The 20,764-nt window shown below is 30.5% G+C and overlaps 1 protein-coding gene across 1 annotated transcript in view; it reads right to left on the bottom strand.

The window, feature by feature from the left end:
* Nucleotides 1-19,747, bottom strand: part of Sf3b1 (splicing factor 3b subunit 1) — a 91,300-nt gene extending 71,553 nt beyond the window's left edge. Inside the window, exons 1-4 of the mRNA XM_075380833.1 lie at nt 19,692-19,747; nt 16,380-16,558; nt 11,475-11,561; nt 1,925-2,051 (exon numbers count right to left, since the gene is read on the bottom strand). Of these exons, the coding sequence (XP_075236948.1) occupies nt 1,925-2,051; nt 11,475-11,561; nt 16,380-16,558; nt 19,692-19,719 (421 nt within the window). The 5' untranslated portion in view covers nt 19,720-19,747. The remainder of the gene's footprint in view (nt 1-1,924; nt 2,052-11,474; nt 11,562-16,379; nt 16,559-19,691) is intronic.
* Between the last annotated feature and the right edge of the window lie 1,017 nt (nt 19,748-20,764).

The raw sequence follows: 20,764 nt of genomic DNA, 5'->3' as shown, positions 1-20,764 counted from the left end.
AACAATGATTCTCTATACAACTTTTGTAAATGAACTGCATTCATTTTTATTAATGTGTAACAATATTCAATTACATTACAAGGTGGAAAAATTAAATAATATAAAGATAACTTCATAGTTCCCTTAATACGTAATGAATTCTAAATGCAGTAACATGTACATAAATCTAAACACAGGGAATTTTTTGTTTACCTCTATATTGTGGTTACATTGCTTGACCTGACCCATTTAAGTTGTCTGTATAGTGTGAGGTTATTATTTTTTGGTTATTTAGCTAGTTTGAAGATATAAGTAGTGTTTTGTTAAAGTTTTTTTTCATTTTTTATTACAAAATCATATTTTAGTATTTTTCGTTGTGTCTTAAATATATAATAATAACATAACTCCAAGAAAGCGTTTAAAATTTTTTTCTCTTTCTATTTTTGAAACAACAAATAGCTTCTGAGTGTGGTGTTGGTTTAGGGTCAGTAAATGTTATTTTATAATAATTTAAACAAACTGGTTCCTTTTCCCCTCAAAAGGAAGACAAATGTGGCCATACAAGAAAAACTACTCCAATACAGGATCAGTTATTAGTGAGAAAAAATGAACTTGATCCAAAATGACTTGCTATGGACTTGAGTTAGGGGCGAATGGAACAGATTTACAGCTGACAACTGTTAAATGCAGACTTTTTGTAGCTGAACGGAAAGCTCATTGATCAGCTAAAAAGCAGCTTTTAACACGTTATGTGCAAAAAAAAAGGCTCTTGTGGTTCAAAGCGCATGCTAACTGGATCAAAGAAGATCGAAAAAATATTATGTTTTCCAAAGATCCATTTTTATGATCAGGGGCAAAGGGTTCCATTTCCATTTCATTAGAAAAGCATCAGATGAAAAGAAAAATCACCAGCTCATATCCAACAATCAGTTAAACATCCCCAGAAAAAAGTTTTGGGGTTATTTCAAATTTGAGGGCCCTCATTCATTACTATCACTACATGGTATGTTGAAAAGTGATGGTTATATCAAAATTCTGAAGGAAAGGATTATGAAACATCTTCAAAACAAATTTCCACAAGGCAATGGAGTGTTTTCCAACAAGATTTGGAACCATGCCATGCTGCCAAAAAAGTAGAAAAACTTTTCGAAGAACACAACATTAAAGGGCTCCCATGGCCAGGCAACTCCCCAGACCAACTGAAAATCTTTGGGCAAGCAAAAAACAACTCTATAATCAATTATACAACAAAAATTCACTTCCTTAGACCAATAATATCGCTATGGTTTCATGATGAAATCAAAAAATGTGTAGTACACTTATTGAATTTCAATGCCAGATCGTCAGTGATTAAGAATGAAAGAAGACATAAATTACTAGTTATTCTCAAATTGTACAGTATGATTTTTTTTTTCTAAATAAGTTACTTTATATTAAATAACATATGTGTTCGAATTAATTAACACACTACTGTATAAAATTCATAAGTAAATAATCTCAAACCGTAGGGTCAATTAATGATATAATGTCTTTGTCTTTTAAATTACCTGTGATTTCAATTTTTAATCAAACCACATATGTCCACTGCCCTGCTAAATATAGTTTTCTCATCACAAACTTATTAATTATTTGTAAAACAAAATTTTGTCCTTTAAAATCTCAAGTCTTTTGATGTAAAAAACTATTAATATAGCATTTTTCCATTATAAATTACTTATATGTTTTTGTAATTAAGTACGGTTAATCTTTAGTTTAATTGTTTTTTTGTTCAATTACTGAAATAATCTCACTTTTAATTATAAAACCACTTGCAAATATGCATAAAACAAAAAGAAACAATCTCCATTTATTAATAAACACAAAACTTAAAAAATTATCACAACTGAAATTTGTTAAAATATAAATTAAAATGAATTAAAAAAAAACAGATCCAATCAAAACCTACCTTCAGCAAACGGATCAATACGTTCTGGAGATATGATCATCCGTCTCCTTTTCTGACGATATTCATCTTCTTTTTCAGCAATAGTGGGACGTCTACGATCAGCAAACGGGTCATAATCTTTTTCACTCTGTGAACAGATCATAATTAAAATAAATTTTTAAATATAACAACCAAAATTACATAATAAAAATAAAATAATAATACAATTATACACAGTTTACACTTTTTACACGAGTACAATACATTATAATACAATTATACTAAAAATATAACGAAAAGGATAGGGATAAAAAAGTTCTAATGGAACTTTTATGGAACTTTTTAATTATGGAGTAACTACCAATCAGAAAATTTATGTAATAAATTATCTTAGGTTCATCAACTACAGGTAAAATATGTTAAATATCATTAAAACACATACCAACTTAGCACTGCTCTTTAACATTTTTTTCCATAAATTAAACCTATGTCCTGTTTTACTCATTTATTGTTTTAAGAACATAAATTTCTACAGCTATTGATAAGCACTTATTGATGTACGAGTGCTAAGATTAAATAGAACAAAAGTCTCTCATAAAACCCCCAGAACTCTCCTCTCTTAATACTATATTGTCTGAAAAATAACAAAACATTAACCGGAAAACAATAAAAATTGAGTAATGAAGTAAAAAAAAAAATAACCCTAAGATCTCATGGTATAACATGATAACATTTTACTGATTAGATAACATTTATACTGGTTATTATGAAAATCCCATAACCGGTTCAAATTTCCAATGACAATATTTTCAAATTCATCATCTACATCAGAAACTCCAGACAGCAAATATGAATTACAACAAATTTCATTCACAACATGAACATGTTATTTACTATCGGGCAAACATTTTCTTGTAATATGGCATTTTTCATATCAGCTTAAATATTTATCAGTGTATTACAGAAAAAACCTTTTTTATTTGAAACACAAGAATATAATATTTATTAACTCAATTATACTTTGCGTAACATAAGAAATGTAAATATAAATTTTCACAACTTTATAATAAAGAATTGTGGTTAAAGTAAAAACTCAACAGGGCTTTTTTTAACAAATTTGATATTTTGTAAACATCCAAATAACTTTGTACTGATTACAACACTTAAAATTTTACTGGATAAAAGCAACAATGTCTGTTAGCATTTAAAATCGGTGCCTCATAGGGCTGCAATTTGAGTCACAACAGTCGCATGAAGAGATCTCTGAGGAAACCCCCTCACTCAAGTACCAAAAGGTTCAACACCAGTTCATTTGTACGAAAAGCACTTCTACAGGTGGTGTTAGTAAAATTCAATACTTATAGCACTAGAAATATATCACAAACCACAGGAAGAAAAAATAAAACCAGTCATCGATACAAATATATGAAAATAAAACTATTAGATAAAACAAATATTCATCGATAAACATTAACAGCTATAATTCATAGATTATCAAAGTGACATTCACTACACAGTGAAAGGGTCATCCTGTTACTCTTAGGTTCCTTCTTCAGATCACTCCTCTCATTACATCTCACAGGTCCCCAGCACATGTAACTGTTTCTGTCACCTGAAGTCATCACTGTTGTCCAATAAATTTACTGCCACATAATTTACATTTTTGTCTTACCTCTGTTTGTGTCGCGAGCCAATTTTTTTGGATCACTTCAGAAACAGAGAGTAATCCTAAATAGTCATGAATTTTTCTATCCCTAACAAACTACAGTACCTCTATTACGGTCCTCACCAATTTATTTTAAAAACTTTGAATTATCTCAATATTACTGCTTGTCATTCCCACAGCAGGATTCCGTATGTCTAGATAGGTTTAAGGCTAACTCTGTATATAAACAGTTTATTAGACAACAATAACTTTGAGTTTCTACCCAGCAACCAGTTTAGTTCCCTATACCTAATTTTAAGTTTTCCCTCTTTTCTACTACGTGGTCCTTCCACATCGATGATCCAAGTGTACCTAAACAGCACCTACATCTGTATCTGCGCCATGTGAAGGATGTAGACCCCATTCAGGTGAACCCATGGACAATCACCCCCTTCTCATTAAAAATAACACATGACTTGATTTTTCCTGATTCATCCTCACTTTCCATTTCTTCAGCCATGTGCTGACCTCGTCTAACTGACTAGTTTAGCCAAGGCTTGATTCAGATCTTCATCGGCTAGGATTACTGTGTCGTCAGCCAACGACACAACAGTAAAGTCATTTGGAGCAGGAAAGTCTGACGTGAAAATCAAATGAATACAGAACAGACCTCAGAACAAGAGCTTTGCGCAATTCCCCACTTTGTGTCAAAGAACCCAGATAGTTCCTGATCGAACTTAACTGGGAAAAGTGCCCATCCAGGTAACTCTGCAAGTAAGTAGAATGACTGAGGGAAGCCCTGTTTTAACTTATACAGCAGACTAGCCAGCCAGAGTTTATCAAAGACCTGCTGAACATCAGAAAACTTGCTGAGCAGTACTTTTTCTCCTCCAAGCAGCTGGTTATGATGGTAACAGCTCTATGGATTTGTTCAATGGTAGTGCTCAATCCTGAAGCCAAATTGATGATCTGGTAAAACCTCTCCCACTGCAAGATAGGCCACAGCCTCCAGAGAGATAGCTTTTCAAACAACTTTGATAGTATCAATAGATGTCTATAGAAGTAACATATTGAGGAGATTTATCTCACTTCAAGACAATTACTATATATGGAAAACCTTCCTCGCAGATGGGAAATATGTTATTTGGAGGATTCACACTGTAAAGGTCCATTTATGTACCACATGCCTTGTATAGAAGCATTACTAACATCTTACGAGTGATCAAATCAAAGCCTGGAACCTTTTTTAATGTCTTTCCTTCCTCATTGTCTTTCCTTCCTTAATTACTTCTAGCACCTCTCTTGTTGAAAAAGCCTTAATTGGTATATCTAGAAAAATTGGGCTAAAAAAAAAATTGGGAATTGGGAAATTCAAGTATTTCATCTTCATCAGGACCCTGTATGTTCAGCAGTAAAAAGAGAAGCAATTTGGTTGGCCTTTTACAAGTCACTCCTAGCCCACATCCCATATGAAGCTGTCTAGGGAAGTTGATTGTTGGTCAAACCCACAGAGGTTTTTCCATAAAGTTTCTACCACTATTCAGAAGGGAAAGATCCTCTTTCTTAAATGTTTCATTTCTAATAGACTTCAGCAGTCCATCTGCATGCCACTCTGTTGAAAATACAATCTCTGTTGCCTAAGCCATCTCTCTTAGTATTAATGAGGTTCATCACCTCCCTTGGATAGTTCATATCTTCCCTTCCTTCAGACCTCTCTTCCACTGCCAAGTGCAAGCGCCCTTCATGCATTATTGAGATTAAATACTTGTATTGCAATAATCAATATCAAATAAGTATAAATAAAAAACAAATACAAATAAATAACTTGATCCACCAAGTACAGAATAAAATTAAATTAGGTAGGATGTCACTTACCTTACATCATTATATATATACACAAGAGTACTTTCACGAGTTTCTTGCACCTGCGCATTCTCGCATGAAAGTACCCTTTGTATAATGATATATACAAAGTGTCATCCTACCTACTGTACTTGGTGGATCAAGTTATTTATTTAAAATTGTATAATAGTACAGAGGAATATGACTCTTAAAATTGTCTACAAAAAAATTAAAATAAACTATATGAAATAATTTCTATATTTTTTTTTAGGGCATTTATAGGCGATTTTAAGAAATCTTTATTAGTGAAGTCTGTTAGTTAAAATGACAATAGAAGTGTTTTCATACGCTGTGTTTCACTCTTGTATATAATTATGAGAACCCAATCTCCAGTCAATTATGTAATAAATACATTCCTGGCTTTTAAAAATTAGAGTCTAATTTTAAACTTTCTGCTCAACTACCTGATAAATTGCAGTTATCAAAAGTTTTACTACAAAAGTAAGATAAATTTAAGTAATTATTTATTCAATTAGTTCAAGAAAAATTATTAGAATTGTTCAATTTATATTTTAAATAGTTTAAAGCATCACACTCAGGATTGAATTTGTGCAAATTTATTTTTTATAAAGTTGTTGACAATAGATTGTTTCATATACTCTCTACACCATCTTCTGTCATACCATGAACTGTTGTCTATCCCTCTCTTTTCTTTTTATTACTTTTAAGACCATAATGGATCACTTTAGTTCATTTTTTTTTTTTTTTTTGGCAAGTTCTTTCTTTTCTTGCTGATTTGTTGTTTTTCAGCTTTTCTTTTTTGCCAGTAATTTCTAAGGGTTTCAGATCTTCTTGCCCTTTCTTGTACTTCAAGAAGCCGGGTTTTCAGAGTACAGCCGGCTTATTGTTTTCTTGGGTTTTGATAGGAATCTTGTTTCTTTATTTTTTAATTTCTCATAGTTTCCGGTTTTCGTTTTTAGGTTTTCACAGGTTATGTCTAATTCCTCCATGTCTTTCTGTACTTCGTATAACCAGTTCAGTCTGCTTTTCTTGTTCCAGAAAAGTTTGATTATCCGTCTGATAAGTCTGGTCTCTTCCATTCTGAAAATATGTCCTAGAAAGGAAATTCTCTTCTTTCTAAATTTATTAGTTATCGGGATGATAGTTTTGTAAATTTCTTCATTTGGAATAATTCTCCAAATCCCGTCTTTTTTAATGTTTTTCCCGATGCATCGTCGTAGAATCTGTCTTTCAATTCCAGTTCGTCGGTAAACCTTGTCTGGTACGGTCCAAATATGGTTTTGCATATTTTATAAAGTATTTCTGGTTGGATAACTGAGTTATAATGTCTTATATTTTTGTGTTTATGGACATGCATTTTTTGTTATAGATGTTTTGTGTTTTTATTGTGGCTTTGATGAGTTTATTTATTCTTTCATACCAGTTTGGATTTTCTTGGAGGTTGTGCGTGATGTTTTCCCCCAAATATTTAAAGTTTTCTACTAGTTCTATGTCATTATTGTTTATTTTTACTTTGCTTATGCATAGTGGGTCTGTCACCATAATTTTGGTTTTTTCGTATGAAATTTTTAGACCGATTTTTCCTGCAATCTCTTCCAGTGTTGACAGTTGGTATCTGGCCTCTTTTATATTTTGGGATAGTAGGGCTAAATCGTCCGCAAAGCCTAGACAATTTACTGAGATATTTTCCAATTTTAACGTTGTCTTAATTTAATTTTTTCCAATCCCGTATTATAAATTCAAGGGCACAGTTGAATAAAAGCGGTGACAGTCCATCTCCTTGTCTCAGTCCTGTTTTGATGTCGAATGGATCAGATATTTCTCTCTTTATATTCCTCTCTTTATATAATACTTTACATTTTTTTCTAACAAATTCAGGAACTGGAAAAGAATTGTAAAACAATTCTTTTTTACAGTATTACATAAGAAAATTTAAGATTAAGACAATAAATAAGTTTATATGAATAATTATTTATTTTTATTAACTTTAAAAATGGGCGAGGTAAACAAGTTAAATGTTATAACTCTATGCTAGGAATTTTTAATAAGATAGCTATCCGTTTTTATGCAACCATTATATTTCCATTAAAGAGAATCAAAAAATCAAAAAACAAAAATCAAGCTATATTGTTATAATAGGTTTATATCAAATGACAAACAAATAATATTGTTAACAGACTCACAACTTTATAATACCTCGTAACAAGTAATGATTAAATTAAATTAATTAATGATTTTTATGACCTCATTCTTATGTAACAAGTGCAACAGTTAATAATTGAATATAATTACATCAAACTTAAATAAACACAAATTTCTTTGCACAAGTGTTAAAAATATGTTATTAATCAAGAGCTATGTTGATGTTAAGAGTGATTAAATATCAATCAGCCTACCAGTATTATATATATTCCTTCATTAATGTGTAAATAAAAAACTCATTACAATCAAAGAATACAAATCAATTTAAAAAAATAAGAATACCAATATTCAAATGAATAAAAGATTATTAAATACCATAAAAATTTATTACTTAAAACACTCTAAAATATGTAATAATCAGTTACAAAATATATAACTTCCAACAAATTATAATTAGAGGCTACATGTAACAAAAATATATAAAATAATACACACATTATAATACACAGCAAAGAATTTAACCCTTCAAATACTAACAGTTTTACATCAACAAAATGACCATTGTACCAAAAACAACAAGACTATAATTAATGTCATGTGTCCATGGTTCGACAAGCATGTTTAAAGATTAAACACGTAAAAAATTCTATATAAATACAGTTTATTATCTCAATTATTTAGAAATAAAATAAATTTCGTAAATACCACAATTTATTAAGATTTATCAAAAACTGTAATAAAAACCATTATTAAATTCACAATAAGTTAAAAATAGAAAAATGTACAATTCAATTTCACGTATTACTTACTTTTACTGTTAAAAGAACTACCCTACACTTTATAAATGAATAGAATACTGTCACTTTCACTCCTGTTCACAAATAACTTACCTTGTTTTTCAACTATTGTACAAAATGGATTACCTGGAACACGCTCGTCACTTGTTGCTCAAGCATAATTATGCAATTGTTCAAGCATAATAAATATTATTCTCCAGGCCTACTACACTTTTCTATAAAAAAACCCCCTTTGTTGTTCCTTTTAGATTCTTCTTTCTTTATTTTCTCTCTTTATTTCTTACTGGAAGCTTCTCTATCAGTTACAAAAAAAAAATTGAAAGAAAAGCAAGTAAACAATGTTGCTAAACTTTGCTGGCATTATTATAAGTTTTCAAATTCATTCCTTCTCCCTGTGATAAAATTTAGAAAACTTTTTAACTATTGTATCATACTGAAAGGAAAAAACGGAGAGGCAAAAATTATGAGAAATGTAATAACAAAACAGGAGTGGAAAGTATGTTATATATGATAGATTAATACTGTTAAGGAATGGGATAATACCAAAAAATTTAGTTATAGTACAAATATACATGCCAGTATTGAATTATGAAGAAGATATTAAGGAGATGTATGAGAGTAGTAAAGATGTAATAAAATCAGAAAATGACTGCTGTCTTATGGTACTGATGGTAGACTGGATTGCTAAGGTCAGAAAAGTGAAGAAGGAAACGCCATAGTACAGTTTAGCCTAGAAGAAAGGAATGAAAGGAGATTAGATTATTAGAATTTGACTAAAGAAAAAATCATTTATAACCAACATTTGGTTCAAAAATCATATAAAAAGAAGGGAGTTAAGAAATTAAAATTAAAAAGTTGAAGAAACTGGATGAGGAAACCAACGGGAGAAAAACGTATTATGTAACCCAAAAGGGAAAATGAGAACAGGGAGAAAACCCGGATAAGAGTAAAAAATTCCATAGTAAAAACAATAGAGGAAAGAGTACATTAAGAATGAAATCGCCAAAGAATCACGGCTAACAATGATAAAGAAAAGGGAAGAAAGAAGGCGGTATAAAGACAAGACAGGAGAGAAAGAGCAATGTATCACAAATTAAACAATGATTTAAGGAGGGAAATACAAAAACCTAGGGAAAAGTAATTGAAGGAAGACTGCAACAAAGATGTTGAGAATCTAGAAAAGAAAAGGCATTTGATGAATAGGAAGGTGAAGAACATTATATGGGGATAAATGAAAGGGAATGGTAAAGTGGGAGAAATTGGCTATAAGAACGGTAAATATACTACAAGAGGAGAAAAATTAAAGGAATATGTGGAGGACCTCTTTACAACAAAAAAAAAAAAAAAAGAGCAACTAAACACAGAAAAGGAATAAGAGGTAGCTGAAGAGGATAAAGGACCATCGATACTAAAATATGAAGTATACAAAACATTTAAAGAAAGAAAGAATAAAAAATCAAGTGGAGTAGATGAACTCTCATAGAATCTTATAAATCCTTATATGAGGAAGGAGTGGAAGAAATATTTGAACTGTGTAATAGTACATACCTTGAGAGAGAATGGCCTGAAGGCTTGTGAAAATATGTTTATAAATTCTGAAAAAAAAACTAGGTACTAGAAATGTACAGAACATAGAACAATAAATTTTACCGCTAAAATATTGTTAAGTCCTAAATGAAGGTTGGTAATAATAGTGGAAGAAAATGCAGAAGAGGAACAGTTTGCTTCAGGTAAGGGAAAGAAATCAAAGATAACAACGGGCTACTAAGAATGGTTACAGAAATATTTAGGGAGGAAGAGGAATTAATCCGTTTCATAGATTTAGAGAAGGTAACCCACCGGCTTGGTCTAGTGGTGAATGCGTCTTCCCAAATCAGCTGATTTGGAAGTCGAGAGTTCCAGCTTTCAAGTCCTAGTAAAGCCAGTTATTTTTACACGGATTTGAATACTAGATCGTGGATACCGGTGTTCTTTGGTGGTTGGGTTTCAATTAACCACACATCTCAGGAATGGTCGAACTGAGAATGTACAAGACTACACTTCATTTACACTCATACATAACATCCTCATACATCCTCTGAAGAATTATCTAAACGGTAGTTACCGGAGGCTAAACAGGAAAAAGAAAAAAAAGGTTTAGAGAAGGTATTTGACATTCAAAAAATGACAGAAGATTATCAAAGAGAAAAAATAAAATGGAGAGAAAGAAGGTGAACTGAAGGATTATACATAAGACAAAACATCAGCAGGAAGTAAATAAGAATATGACTGACTGAGTGGGTGGATCTAGATTGAGGTGTTAGAAAGTATATAAGGCAAAAAAATAAAATGAATGAGGTTTGCTGATGACATGGTAATTGTATGGTAATTGTAGGCAGATAGTGCGCTCACACTTGCTTCAAAGATTATTAAAAGCCCTGAAGGAACAGATAAAAGGGTAAGGTATGAAAATAAATGTAAAGAAAAACTAAAGTAATGGAAGTAAATAACAAAGAGGCTTTAGTGGTAAGGACAAGTGAAGGAGGAATAGAAAAAGTAAAAAATTACAGATGTTTGGAGACTATGGTTACAGAGGTCTGGAAGGGTGCAAAAACAAAGGAACCTTTCAGGAAGAAGAGGAAATTACTACTATGTACTAAAGGTCTGGACTTAAACAGTTAAGGAAGAAGTTAGCCAAATGCTATGTATGGCACGTCCTGTTGTTATAGAAGTGAACCATGAATGAGTAAGACGGAAGAACTGGATTGAGACGGACAGATAAAGTGAGAAACAAAGTAATGCAGGATTAACGAAAAAGAGTACTTATGCAGGAAAAAAGAAACCAATTAAACATGTGAGGTTAAAGAGGGAGTGGAATTTTGAACACAAGGATCAGTAGGACAAACAAAATGAAGAAGGTGAAGTTCATAAAAGATGTGAAGATTAGAAACTGCAAGGGGAAAAAAGAAAAGGCTTGAGGCAGAAAAAGGTGGAGACAGCAGTAGAATAAAGAACCTACTGCCAGTTAGAACACCAGATGATGATGATGATGAATAAGAATCTTACTTATTTTATTTACTATAATAATACACACAAAAAATGACTAAAAAGTATTTGAAATGGATAATCATCAAAAAATATTTACCTGAGCGACATCATTAAGAACAGATACAGGTGCACTGTAACCAGCTCGTTTGTTTTGAGAAAAAGACACAATGTCATACTCATCATCCTAAAACAAAACAAAATAATATAACATGATACATAATTTAAATAATGAAAAAAAATAAATATTTTTAAGGAAACAATTTTAATAAAATCATTTATACAGAAAAACACTATCAAACTCTTTAAATCAGACTTATCCTCTTTAGTAACAAATGATAAAAACTCAAAACTTTTAGAATTATGTGCCACAACGAGTTGCTAGTCATCATCTCAATGCAAACCCAATCACGTTATTCTATTCAGAACCAGTAAAGAAATAGTAAGTAGAACGTGTAATCTATCATGATTATTCCTGAATGTTTTACAATTAAGAGTAGGGCACTACAGCACTACAAATCATTCGCCGCTTGTCATGTTCATCATAAGGTGTAAAATTCCAATAATAAATGCTCAAGACTTCAGCGATGTTGTATTATTGGACTATATATCATAATTATATTTAAAAACTGTAAATTACCTAAAACAACAATTGATCAAGCAGTTCAGTTTACAAAAAAAAAAATTAATAGGAAAAAATAAGTTAAAGAACAAATTTCTTTTATAATAAATACTAAAAAAAAAAAAAAAGCTTGTACTACACTGCAACTTTGTATGAATTATTGATTTCTTCAGTAAAATATCTATTTCCCTAGTTTATTATATGTTATGTAGATAATACCGAAAACATAATATTTTTTATGGTGTCAATTACATAACCAGTTTTGCCACATGAAAACACTGGACGTACAGTAAACAAAATAAATGCATAGTAAAGTAATGGAACCATGGTAATTACACAAGGGTAATTTTTTTTTCAAGGTCCGATCGGTCGCGAAATAAAAACCCACGCAATAATCGGTTGAACCTTTGCGCATATGTGTTGCGCAGCATCTCTAGTATAGCCTTCAATCACGTCACGTCACTTCATTTGGTTCTGAACACGCAGCTAGCACGTAAACATGTCTACAACAATACCATCTCCCGCCAAATGTGAAGTGCGTGCGGTAATTCGATTTCTTCAGGCTGAGGGGTGTAATGGAGCTGAAATTCATCAACGAATAAGTAATATGTACGGTGAAACTTCAATGAGTGATAGCAAAGTGCGACAATGGGGCAGGAAATTTAAAGCACGACGTACAGATATTCATGATGCAGGCAGTCAGGGAAGGAAGCGAGTGTCAACCGATGATCCCGTTGAGCGAGTGATGAGGCAATTCAAGAAAATCGTCGGTTCACAATTTCTGTATTGATTGATTCGTTTCCTGAAATTTGAAGGTCAGCTCTCTGCACCATTGTGAGTGAGAGACTTCAGTACCGCAAAACTGGGTGCAAGATGGGTTCCCAAGATGCTGTCCGACCATCACAAAACAATGAGAATGGACGCGCCTAGTTTCTCCAGTGCTACCACAATGAAGGAGAAGATATTTTGAACAAAATTGTTACAGGGGACGAGACATGGGTTCATTTTCAAAGTGAAGAAACAAAAGAACAATCCAAACAGTGGATGCATTCTCATTCTCCCAGTAAACCAAAGAAGTTCAAGCGAATCTTCTCCAACAGAAAGTGTATGGCTACTGTGGTCTGGGACCGGAATGGAGTTTTCTTGGTGGAATTCATGGAACGTGGCACGACCATCACTGCAGCCCCATACTGCATGACTCTTCAACGTCTATGAAGGGCGATTCAGAATAAGCGAAGAAGAATGTTGTCATCAGGCATTGTCTTTCTCCATGACAATGCTCGGCCGCATACTGCAGCTGTGTTACAAAGAAGCTCCCGCAGCGTTTTCGTTGGAAAGTGTTTGATCACCCACCATACAGCCTGGACTTGGCTCCATCCATTTTCACCTCTTTGCTCACGTGAAACGCTGGCTAGGAGGACAACATTTTGGCACAGACATCGAGCTGCAGACCAGCGTAGAAACATGGCTGAAAACACAGGTGGCTCCATTCTATGACGAGGGTATTGGAAAGTTGGTACCACACTATGACAAATGTCTAAATAGGAGTGGCAACTATGTAGAGAAATAGCATAACTATGTAAGTACTTGTTACAAATAAAGAATTTTTTATTTTCACTGTGGTTTTAATTTCGTGACCGATCAGACCTTGAAAAAAATAACCCTCGTAATATATGTCATTTTCTAATCTAGAGACACTAAGAAATTACCTCTGAAGCTATTTATAGCATAATTAATTATATATGCACATATACAAAAATGTACTACAAAAATGATCTGCTAAAACTAGTTGTGTTAGGGGGAAAATTTGAAATAAATTCTCTTATTTTCAGTTCTTGCCATTTTTTATTTTGTTTTTTTAATACTAGAATAATTATTTCATCTAAGAAACAAAAATTAAACCACTTGAAATTATATAATTTTGTTTCGTAATATCTGCTTCAAAAAGAATTATAGTTTCATTTAAAAAAAAAATTTGATGTGTACACAACATGACTTCCTTGTATGCCTATTAAATTACATGCACACATTTTTTGCTACATTTCATTAACTTATTTCGTCGCTCAAATGTGGTGTAAGTGAGTACATGTTGGATCAGTAACCATGCACACATCGGTTCGAATCCAACTTCATATAGATATATATATATATATATTTTTTTTTTTAATTAACTACCTTGATTTATTAATAATTACTAAATCAGATTCAAACCAATGTGCCTTCCCCTTGTAAGATCCAAATATTTCATTAACTAAAATTTTATTTGGTTATACCACTGGAACCAATGAAAGTACAAGTTATGATGTATCATTGAAAAGTTCTCAATGTGTGTTTATTACTACAGTTAGGCAAAAATGCAAAATCTAATTTTTTTTGATTTTGGGCTTTTTAGGACACTTCTGGTCCAGCTGACTGCAATCAAAAGGAGAGATGCACAACTAGACATTACAACAGTCCTAAATCCAAAAGTTCAACATACTATGGCTAATCGTTTTTGAGTTATGCGAGATATGTATGTATGTATGTATGTATATACAGACATCATGCTGAAACTAGTCAAAATGGATTCAGGGGTGGTCAAAATGGATATTTCTGATGAAATCTGAAAAGCGAAATTTTTTCCAGTCATAATACTTCCTTTACTTTGTACAATAAAGTATAAATCTATATTCGACTTTATTTTATTGTAAGAGATGTGCCTTTTCGGCTTTAGAAGTGACTTCATTCTTTTTTCTCTTGTAATGAGATTGATTTTGTTTCAGACATAAAAATTTTGCACAATAAATATTTCAGAATATATCTTCAAATCATTTTTCTATAAAATGGTAGATTGTAGATGTTTCACAAGGTGAAACATTTACAAAAATTACCAGAAAAAAATTTAAAAATAGAAATATAGCTTTGGTTCAGCATACTGGACCCGCTTATACATTACACATATAACAGTATACATCATGGTAAGAGTACATAACAAACAGGCCTGCTGCATATTGTTATGTTAATCTACATAACAATATGCTACATAACAATATATTTTGATTAACATATCAAAATCTATCATTTTGATATGTTAATCTATCATTAGCATAATTAATTTTTATTAAGCAATTACAAAATAAAATAAGATTTCGATTTAAAAAAGGGAAGTGCAAATGAAATACATAAATATAAATATTTTACTTTGGCGTTAGTAATAACTGAACATTCACAATTTATTCGTAGTAAAGTGATAACATACTAATACTTTGTACACAGAAAAATTACAACATACTCTGATTAAATTTCACAGAATAGAAAATAACAAGAAATAGGAATGAAACAAACAGTCTAATTTTGTTAATTCATTTGGATTCTATATTTTCTTATTAACAGCAGTTAATGACGATTTGATAAAATATACATTAAAATACCATTGATTTACGCTCTTTTAAATAAAGTTCAAATGCACACCCTTTAGGATTTGTTTAAAGGTTGACTGACTCTGCTATGCTTGATTTGGATAACAGCTTTTTGGGTAACAATGAGAGATGAATTTGTCTCTCATTGACTTTTTCCATATTTGCTCCCAAGAGATAAATTTATCTCTCTGAGATATTATTTTATAAATCAATTTTAATAGCATTTCTCAATTGCATAAAGTAGAAAAAATCTGTAGTTTTTGGAAATGTACTTAGCATTTGTGTAACGTGTTTAGCGAAAGATGTTATGAGTATTCAAAAAAAGGTAAATAATTTTCTGTAGTTTTTATGAATAGTAAAAATAGAATGTTTTTTGTTGTTTCAGAAATGTTTTGAAAGTTGGCAACATATCATTCTTTCTTTGTTTTTACACTGTATAGAATGCAGTTTTAGGATAAATTTATTGTAAAATGTAAAGAATGAGAATCTCCATTGCTATGAGAGATATATTAGTCACTCACAATTTTTCTATCACAAACAATATATGAAGTGCTAGAAAAGGTTTTAATGTGTATATTATAGACAACTCTATCTGTTACTACTGTAGAAACCAGTTTCATCGTTAAGTCGTCGAGAGATAAAAAAAACATCTCTCATAGCAGTCAACCGTTAAGTTATTGCATCAGGTAAAAGAAGATTTATTACTTTTGCAGTGTCATACCGATCATTTATACTCTGAAAGTTTTACAAATTTTACTTAAACACATAGCAGTAACTTCCACAAACTGATATTCCATGTTAAGCTCATCTTCATCACACTTAATTAACAACTTTAAATCATTCAGAATGATTGGTAATTTGTTTAAGCATCACTTTTGAATATTTAAAAATTTTGAACTAACATTTTATTACAATTTTACTTTAAGTTAATTTTTTTGACAGCAGAGAAAGTATTTTTATAATAAAACAAAATAAACAAACCAACCTCAATTTCATCTGTGGCTGCAATAGACGTTACATAACCTTCATATTTTCCACCGCCATCATAAATATCTGGGTCGTACACACCGCTTTCCCCTAAACCAACTCGTTCCTTAGCAGTTATCCCATCTTCTGCAATTTCTTTCTTTCTAGATTGTATCTCCCTAATCTGTGCTTCAATATCTAAAATGCAATTAAAAATCATAATAATCTTTACTTTCAATATAAACACCATTAAAATAGTGTAAAATGTACAATTACATGAAATTTGACCCTGCAAAATACTTCTTCCTAAAATTATTCCTGATAGATCCCTCAGTAAAATAAAGGAGTAAATCTGAATGAAGGAGGAATCTCAAATTTATTCTGACTCATGGAAAATGTATTATTATCAAATCATTTGATACACATTTCAGTAAACCACAGACATACCTTATTTTGCAAGGCAAAAAACTGGATGGGATTATTTATTGTCTAACAAACACAAGCAGTAGAGTGCCTAACTGTTTCCCACCAGAACATTTCATAAAATTGTGATGAAAAACATTTTTTAAAAAATTAATAATTTTTTAAAATGTTATATATACAGAAAATATAAAAATAGACTCAAATAATTCAAATATCTTTGTATAGCACAATGAAAGGACTTAAGTGGACTTTGATAACGTGTATAGAAAAACTTTACAAAACTTCTGGTAAGTAAAAAATGCTACAAACAATACAGAGGTAAACATAGATACCTTACGGATTCATATTTTTATAAAGTTCATGAAAAATGAGATTGTTAAAAACAATCCTTTCATAGAATCTACCAAACTATTCTGATCCTCATAAAAAAAATTCCATTTTGCGGGTAATTTTGATTATTTGTTTGAAAAAAGAAGTCATCACACAAGCAGAGAATCCAGCAATGGCATTTTGCTTATCTGTACAAATTTACATTGTGTATCACTGTGACTTTTCTACAAAACTGCACATATTAAGTTATTTGCAAAACTGGAACAAGATTATAAAGTTTTGTTTGAGAAAGGTGGGAAAAGCGGTAAACTCAACCTCCAAACTGCATAAAGTCAATTTTATCAGCCATAATACAAGTAAAATATGATCAGAAGTCATGTATAAGTTTTAAACATAATAAAGTTTTTGTACATTTTTTCTTAAATCTATAAAGGTTGTTCAATAATTAAAAGAGGCAAATGGTAACAGCAGAAAACAATTTAATAGAATAAACTTAAACTGACTAATATTAAAGCTGGCACCACAGACAAAAAATACTAACTGTTCAAAATGAATTTAATTATTATAATCTCATTTATTTATTTAAAAATGTCGGCTCCATTTGAAACATGTATCATGAAAGATCAACATGATCTATTATTTTCTGAAGGTATAAAACTGGCTGAAATTCACCAATGGCTGTTAAAACACCCATGGTAAAACTTGTACAAGTGTGCAAATTTTTATAAGTGTATTCAATGGTTTAAATTAGCCAAAACAAGTGTCACAGATTTGGAAGTTTTGACTGATGTTTTACAAAATCACACAGATCTAATCCACAAGCGCAAACAGTTTTGGGAAATTGCAGAAATTATTCATATAAGCTTATTTACCACAGAAAGGGTTTAGAGGCAGAAATAATAGAATGCCTGAATTAACATTTGTACAGAATGGTTTTCTGGTGAACAGTAATAGCTTCACCTATGTTAATATTTTGAGACTACAAAGGTCCAATTCAATGTGGTTATTTAAAGAACATATAATCAGTAGTGAATACTATTGTGAAATGCCAGAAAACGAAACTGAAACCCATACTAAGTACCATACCCACCAATTCCTAAAAAGACCTATATAATTTATTACGTACAAATTATAATAAAATATTAATCTAAGGGTAGTTCTTGCAATTGATTGTATAAATCGCCTTTAAATTTAATTTAATTACACATGCTGATATTACACTTACGTTTATAAAACCAAATACATACAAATCTACAATAAAAGCCTCATTTTTAAATAAATGCAAGACAATAAAATAAATCTTATCATTAAACTACGTCAAAAAGTTATGTTAATTTACAACATCAATAATTAACTGTTAAGCTTTGCCAACAACTGTAATCTCCTGTAATACATCAAGGTTGATAACTTTTTTTTTTTAATTATAGATATGAATTATTTTAAACTGTATCCACTTCCAGTTTACAGCCAACATCATAACAGAAAAAAAATTGGGGGGAGCAAGTCGGCTGATCATTTTATACTTCCAAGATCAAACATTTAAAGTCTCATTTTTATTTAGTGCTTACATTAAAAAAAAAAAAAAAAGATAAAACAAAAAGAAGTATTTAATCATACGATTAAAACTGCTTAAAGTTAAAACAAATTACTGAAAATGAACTAAATTCACTTACATAAGAATTAGGTTCTTCACAGGTTTAATAAAATTATCCATTTCACATGATCATTCATTACCAATTTTACGGATATAATTGAATATAATTTCTACTAATAATTGCGACAAATTTTTTAAACCAGTTAATGTGAAGTAAATTATGACACTTCATAAGTTTTACACTGGCTTTTCTAAACTGCCAAATAGTTATACCATGTATAACATGGTAGAAAAAACCTGTTTGTATTAACTACATTAAAAAATTGTGAAATTCCAAAATCTTCATCGTGCAATAGAAACAGCATAATTTTGTCAACAAAATATAGTAAATAACCGAAAAACAATAATGGTATAACCACATCTTAAATCATAAGTAATCCAATAAATCAGAAGCTTATTTCAAAATAAAACAAATGAAAATAATATCAAAGCGAAAACAAAACAATGATTTCTATTAGTTTATAAAATTAGCAATACAAATAATTACGGGGGCTGTTGTGAATATAAATTTAACTGTTAACTAGATAATAAAATTATCAATAAATACTTTGTAAACCCAAGGTATTAAAAACTTATACTAATATCTAAATCTCCAAAGTTAAACTACAAAGGCTGTCAAATTGATTCTTTTAATGAAATATTAATTTACATATGTAAATTTAGAAAAAGAATTAAAAATTACGCAACGGAGGCAGACTTTTTTTTATTAACGCAAATCTTACATCCAGTATCAAACCTATGATGGACGCAATTATCAATAACGATACACAACGTCTACAACCTATCAAAAAATGTACAGTTCACACTTTAAAACAATAACCATTTATAAACGTAACTGAATTTCAAACACAGAATAATACAAAATGATTATTTATTTCTAGTAAATTCACATATTTAATAAAAATACTGTATAATATCATTTACCTTCATGAGTACGAGGAATAGTCGCCATTTTATTCTTGTTATAAATTCAAGCAGTGATGCAAGTAAATAAATGAATAATTGAAAACTGATATTTACCTTTCATAACATTCAATTTTGAATTGTAATGTTTGTAATTCCTATTAATGAAACTTTCAAAATCATTTATTTTTTTAAATAAATAAGATAGTTTTATTCACATAACCCGTCTATTAATAATATCGGAATCGTCTTCTTATAACTATACTTTTATCAGTCATTTGCATATTATATAGTAAAAATTTACTTTGTATTGGCTATTTATTACTCAAAATATTGTTTTCCCTCTTAATTTATAAAAATGAGATTAATCTGCGGCAATTGTACTATAAGTACATTGAAAAAAGTATTTAGAAGATTTTTTTTTGCCGCTCCTTCGCAATCAGATAGTAGTATTTAAAAATTATTCTTAAACTACTGAATAAACGTTAATACTTTTCAATTAATCACCAGGTAATAGGAGTTTTAAAAACGATAATATAAGTTATGTTTTATAAATATAAATAATTCCACTTGTTTAACAAATGATTTGTTAATATAATAATTTACAAATCACTTGTCTAACAGCTGATTTTCAAAGTCAAAGGTTCTCAGGTTCAAATATAACTAAAGGTTGACTGCTTTTACAAGGATTTGAATACTAGACAGAGGATACTTGTGTACTTTGGTGACAGGTTCAATCAGCCACATATATCAGGAAAGGTCGGCTGAATCTGTACAACATGTCCGTACATAACATCATCTTATTTTGTTGGAGGAGGGGTTTTTTTTTTTTTACTTATTGTTCATTATATTTAATAGATTGTAATGTACATATTAGGAATAACAATAATAAATATTTTCAGTGCAAGTTATTTTTTTATCTCTATTTTTTAAAATATTTAATTAAGTTGCAAAACCAATGCAAGTAAAATTATAATTCTTGAAGATAAAAAAAACTGAACAAACGATCTTGAAAAAATTAGTAAAAACAATTTCCATAAACACTGATTATTATGTATCATTACTGAGAAAAAAAAAGGAGAGTGAAATATCAT

Source organism: Lycorma delicatula, chromosome 13 (genome assembly GCF_047948215.1).
Source record: "Lycorma delicatula isolate Av1 chromosome 13, ASM4794821v1, whole genome shotgun sequence".
NCBI classification, from domain to species: domain Eukaryota; kingdom Metazoa; phylum Arthropoda; class Insecta; order Hemiptera; family Fulgoridae; genus Lycorma; species Lycorma delicatula.
Note: the sequence above shows the minus strand (reverse complement) of the source record. Positions and strands in the feature narration are given on the sequence as shown.